We start from the raw sequence: 6,000 nt of genomic DNA on the forward strand, positions 1-6,000 counted from the left end.
TATATTAATAGTTCCGGATTCTCTCTATTGCTCAGGCGATACTATGTGTCTCCTTTCTCAACTATATTCAATTGGTTGGCAAGTAAATCCTGTTCTTTATTTGCAACATTCTATTCCCATTGCCACAGCCTAGTTCAGGATGGTAAATATTTTCATCCAAACTTCAACAACCACCCTCTGAAGTGTTCTCTATTTTCTCATCTAACCCATCCTTCACTCAATTATCAAATTTTCCGAAGCCACAGATGTGATCCATCACTTAACTACATAAAAATGTTTCATAGTCCCTCAATAGACAAGTCAAAGTCCAAAAACTTCTTCAACTTGGCATTTAAGGTCCTCCATTATCTGGTCTTTACCTATACTTTTTCCTGTCACCCACTTTAATTTACCTTTTGCTCCAGCCAAACATGGCTTTTTAATCATATCCTGAAACTCCTTGAGTGTTCTCTATCTCTATATCGTCATTTGTGCCATTTCTCTCCTGCCAACCCCCATCCTGATTAACAGTCTCCATTCATTTCTACCTTTCAGAAGCTTAACCAACCTTTGGTTCAAGTAACATCATTCTTCTAAAACCATCTCTCCATGCCCTGAATTTATAATACATGTAAAGGTCTTTTATGTCACTTATACTTTATCTCTGTTATAGCTATCTGTGTATGTATCATATCATTCCTATTAAGGTTATATGCAACTTGAAGTATGAATGTCTTATTCATCTCTGTCCTCCCACAATACGTTGTACATGGTTGATATTCAATAAATACTAAGTATATTGAATTTATAATAAAATATATATTATAACCATGGCCCATAAGACTATATAGGAAGTTTTCTTCACTTTCTTACAGAGAAAAATCACTGCCACATGAATAATTTTTAAAATCACCTTATTTATTTCTTGGAGAGACTTTAAAAAGTGATTTTTTTCCCTACCATCTTCAGGGTACCCCTTATGTATATATTAATTGTTATAATTTCCTTGGCTCAGAATATGAAACTGCTTTCCAAGGTTTCAATTTTATGTTATTGCATGTACCTAGTGATCACACACTAAACCACATTACCAAGGAAGACAGCAGTGCAGAAGGAAATGGTCTGCCTGGAGGCTATCCCAAAACCATACCTCTGAGACAACCCAACTTTCTTTCTTTCTTTTTTTTTAAGCAAAAAGAGTACTCATAGTATAATTAGACTTCTCTGTTCCCAACTCCTCCAACCTCCATAATATCTACCAACCTGAATGTTCAGAGCCCATACTTTCAGGTTCATAAATTGAAAATAATAGATAGGTTTTTAAGTTCAACAGTGAATTCACAAAGATTTATTGAATATCTACTATGTGGAAAGCATTGTGGGGTACACAAAAATTAATAAAACATAATTTACATCTTCTGGAACTCATGACTAAGTGCACAACACACACACATAAACCACTCCATTATAAGGCAGATTATGTAAGTTCTAAAAAGCCTCCAACAAAGTACAGAGTGCTATGAGGAGACTTCTTTAATTAAAGCTTCAAATGACAGATGGGTTTCTACCTGACCATTGTTTGAAATCAAGCAATAACATTCAAGATTTTGAAGATCAATCATTTTTAAATAAATTTAAGTATTTTTATTCATAAGTATTGCAACAGGACTGAATTTTTTTCCACTGAAAAGATTGAGTCAACATGTAAGTTAAAATTTTATTTAAATGGATTTTTTAGCTCACCTTGAAACATGGATAAATGTATTTTACAAGCCAAACTTGTGCCCTATAATTAAGGAGAAAATTTTTGTATGTTCAAGGAAAACTCACAACGTGTCCAGTAATCTGAATTAATATTTATTTAAAATTCTACTCCTAGAGAAAAGCTAGGTAAATATGGGTCATCCAATTTTATATAAATTTGTTCAGCATACCAATAGTACATTAAAAGGGAAAAAAAAAACTGAACTGAAAATAAAATTCAGGGCCATAGATTCATTTTTCATTCATACCACCTCCTCCTGCAACACCAGCCTCTTCCCAATATATGGCCAAAGGTCTGAAACAGAGCTTGGAGCATCTGCTTTTCCAGTAAGCTCCATCGACACCATTTCTAGATTTAGATACTTCCTTGAGGATCCTGAGTTGTCATGACTGAACTCTAGACGTGTTGAGCACTGTATTGACAGATGAAAGAACCACATTCATTTTAGGCTTAAAATAACTTGCACGGAAGGGGTGGGAAAGTCCGAGTTGACAGATGCCAATGGAGCAAATTTTAAAAAGAGGAAATTATGATAGGAGTGGAAGCAAACTTGTTACATGTATAAGTATGGTATTCCAAATTGCTACTATTAAAAAAATTCGTCTTTTAATTACAGAACTCATCAGACGTTTTTGTAATTAACTTAAGCAATACGTTATAAAAAAAATTAAGATAAACCATATGTAGTTTTAGAAAATACATTTGCTTTTAAATATCTCACCCCAAACAGTTTCTTGAGATTAACCATCCATACAAAGGAACTAAAATCAGATTATGTAGATTTAGGCAGGGGAAGCTGGGAAAGAATAACTAACATGTAAGTTCGGTAACACGTTACAGGGTGCGTTTCCTCCTACAGTAGACAGGCGAAGGAACCAAAAAAATGGGTTGAGCACAGGAATATTGCACATTGTAGTCACCCAACACTAACTCAACAGCTAGCGGTTCTATCCATCCTTCCTCACGTTCCTCGTGGCCTCTGACAAGTCATCCTTTCAACCTATGAGGCTGTCCGTTCTCCCCCATCAAAAATAATTTCCATGCAGGTTGTACAATCGCCCTGACAAACTACTTGCTCGCGCTTCCCCGCCTCGGGATGAACAGTCCCCAAGATGGGGAAAGGTCGCCCTGACACGGAAGTTACACGAAGTGTTCTGCCTCGCGGTCCGACCGAGCCTCCACACCAGCAGACGCCGGGGAAAGGAAGAGGGTGGCCTCCGGAGAAACGGGGATGGAGCAGAGGATGCTAGCCCGCGAGGCAGCCTCCGCGGTGCCCGGGCACCGGCTCGGGCAGGAAGAATGGAGGAGGGGAGGCGCGGCAGCGAGGTGCCCGAGAGCCGGGCGGCGGTCCGACCCCACCCCGCGCTCGGGACCCTCCCAGCCCGGGGACCGGCGTGCGTTCCGCGTGCGCCGCCTCTCCCCGGAGGAAGAGCCGCTGTATTACACCCGTGGCTTTGAGAAATCCGGCAACTTTGCGCGAGAAATGCTTCCCACCCTGCAACACGCCGAGAAAGAGAAAAATGTCAGGCGATGACGGGGGAGGAAGGATGACTTACCCATGTTTCTCCCAGAGGGTGAGGAGCCTGCAGGGCGAGGCGAAGGTCTCCGGTGCGGGCGGCGCGGCGCTGTGTCCTCCCTCTACCTCTGTCTCTCCCGCAGCCAGGGAGGGACCCGCGGGGGGCGGCCGCCGGGGAGGAGCAGCTGCTGCTGCTGCTGCTGCTGCTGCAGGCGGCGCGGCCGCGGCGGGGACGAGCGGCGGGGGGCGGGGCGGGGCGGGGCGGGGCGGGCGGGCGCAGCCTGCGGCGGGCGCGGCTCCCAGCGGGCTGGCGGCGGAGACGCCGAGCGGGCCTGAGGAGCGCCAGCCCCGACTCGCGGCCCTGGAGGGCCCCGCCCTCTCCACCGAGCATGCTCAGTGCCGCAACCCCCCCCCCCGCCGCCACCGCCGCCGCCGCCGCCTCCCGAGGCAAGTGAATCCGAGCGTGCGGGTGGGCGTGTTTGTGGACCAGCTGCAGCCGCTGCGGAGCAGCTTGATGGCGACCGCCTGAGGTGCGGTGGGTGGGCCCGGAGAAGGCCGAGCGCGGGGATATTGAGTCCCGAGTGCTACTGTCTGGCTTGCACCGGCTGGCTCTCTGACCCCGCCAGCCCACACCGGAAAACGGGCCCTTGTTCATTATAGGACAACCCAGCTGCACAGGCGGGAATTTCCCGGAGGAGACGTTGGGCCGCCTCAGACCCGGGAAGGTGGTGGGGAAGCAGAGCCGACATCCTGAAACGAAGCTGGAATGGACGTATGGCGATGAAGCCGGCGCCTCTGGGAGATAGCTACCTGAGGACGCCCGTTTTCAAAGCAGCCTATGGGCCCGCTGGGCACAGAGCAGGAAGGTGGTCTCTGGCAGGGCTCTTAATCTTAGCGGGGACAACAGTGGGACAGTTGGGGTTGTCCTGGCTGTGGCTGGTTTAAAAACAGAGGTCTGGGCAGTCGAGAACAGTGGCCGCCCCAGGATTTTCTCAGGGAGTGTGTTCTTCCTCCAGAAGCGCGGCCTTCCAACCCCCCGAGACGCCTGAAAAGCCATTTAACTTGGGTGCCCTCGGGCTCCACCCTACCGGGTGCACAGCTCCACCCCGCTCCCTTGGACGGTGGCGGGAACAAGGTTACCGAGGCAGGAAAATGAAAGTCGGGCGGAGTGAGCGGCGGCCCCGCCCAGCCCGCCGGCCAGCGTTTCCTCGGTCCGCCCGGCCGCGGCCGGTTCCCGGCACCTCCCCAGCTGCGGGGAAAACCTGAGCCGGGGCGCTCTCTGTGGACGGCGCCCTCCCGACTGAGCATGCGCGTGAGGCGGGGCTGGTTTTCGCTCCTCTGCCCTGCGGGAGGAGGCCGAAGGAAACCTTGCCCTTCTCCGCGCCCTGTCTTGCCTCGACCCCTCCTGCTTGTGAGGAGTCAGGTCGCTCGCCCCAGACAGCAACGACCGCCCGCCTGCAGGGCCGAGGGCCGCAGTCAGCAGTACAACCTGTGGGAGAGAGATGCTGTATAGCTGAATCGAGGTTGCTCTTCCCTTTCAACTTTTTAAATTCAATGCTGAGAAAAGGCGCTTCCCTCCCTTAAGCCGTGACCCCGCTCTTACGGTCAGATCAGTTACCGTTTGTATGATACTACAAGCACACAGGTCAGAAGTGCCTTGTAATTAGTTAAGCAGAGCAGATTTTATGTGAGTTTTCTAAAAACAAAAATGAAACACGGTAATTAAAAAGAGAGGCTTGGTAAAACAAAAAGCAATTTAACTACAGACGTCCATGCTATTAGGCCTTTGTGATCCCTAAGACAATCAGGCACATCACTCTTAGGCACTCTTTCCCTGTCTGTGATAGAAGGATGCTTTTGGTGTTTGCCTTAAAATAATCTTACGTGCTAAGTGGGTTTCCTAGGGTTGCTGTAACTAAGTATCACAAGCTGTGTGACTCAGAACAATAGAAATTGTCTCGCAGTTCCAGAGGCCAGAAGTCTAAAAGTGTTGTCAGGACCATGCTCCCTCTGAAGGCACTAAGGAAGGATCTCTTCCAGGCCTCTCCTAGCTTCTGATAGGTCGTTGGCTTGTGGTGGCATAACTCCACAATGTTCAAATGTGGTGTCCTTTCTTATAAGGACATCGGTCATTAGTGGATTAGGGGCCCAACTACTCTAGTATGACCTCATCTTTAATTATATCTACAATGACCCTATTTACAAATAAGGTTAAATTCTGAGATACTGGGTGTTAGGTCTTAAACATACGAATTTGCTGGGGACACGACTCAATCCATAAAACACCAATGCAAGTTACACACATACACACACACCCCTACCATGTTCCACATTCATTTTGGAGCTCTCCAGATCACAACTGGGCCTTTGCATTGCTGGTCCTATTTTTTGTCTTTCTCTTTACTTAACACTCATTAATCTCTTCCAGATTCTCAAATTCACTTGCTTCATTTTTCCTGCTTTCTTTTCTCATTACATATTACAATAATTTCTAGGAGCATCTTCTATCTTTCATTTGGATGTACGAATTCAAATTAGCAAAAGCTGCTGAAGCAGCTTTATGACCTCCCACCTGACACTAGTTTAAGTGCTTTTTTCTGCTTCAATCTACAAACCATTCCCTCAGCACTCCTACCAATTAAAACCACATGGCTGTCTAGGCATATTGTGTACAGTGAGTCCCAAAGCACTGGTGTATGATGGTAGTGAGACCCAATACTCAATGCTACAGGTGGAAGTG

The 6,000-nt window shown here is 47.1% G+C and overlaps 1 protein-coding gene across 4 annotated transcripts in view; it reads right to left on the reverse strand.

Annotated features, from left to right (window-relative positions):
- RAP1GDS1 (Rap1 GTPase-GDP dissociation stimulator 1) overlaps positions 1-3,476 on the reverse strand; it is a 156,642-nt gene extending 153,166 nt beyond the window's left edge. For all 4 annotated transcript variants that reach the window (XM_035004472.1, XM_035004470.1, XM_035004469.1 and 1 more), the window contains exon 1: positions 3,301-3,476. In XM_035004472.1, coding sequence (XP_034860363.1) covers positions 3,301-3,304 — 4 coding nt within the window. In that variant the 5' untranslated portion in view covers positions 3,305-3,476. The remainder of the gene's footprint in view (positions 1-3,300) is intronic.
- Between the last annotated feature and the right edge of the window lie 2,524 nt (positions 3,477-6,000).

Source organism: Mirounga leonina, unplaced genomic scaffold, assembly GCF_011800145.1.
Source record: "Mirounga leonina isolate KUSES-001 unplaced genomic scaffold, KU_Mleo_1.0 Mir_129, whole genome shotgun sequence".
Classification (NCBI taxonomy): Eukaryota; Metazoa; Chordata; class Mammalia; order Carnivora; family Phocidae; genus Mirounga; species Mirounga leonina.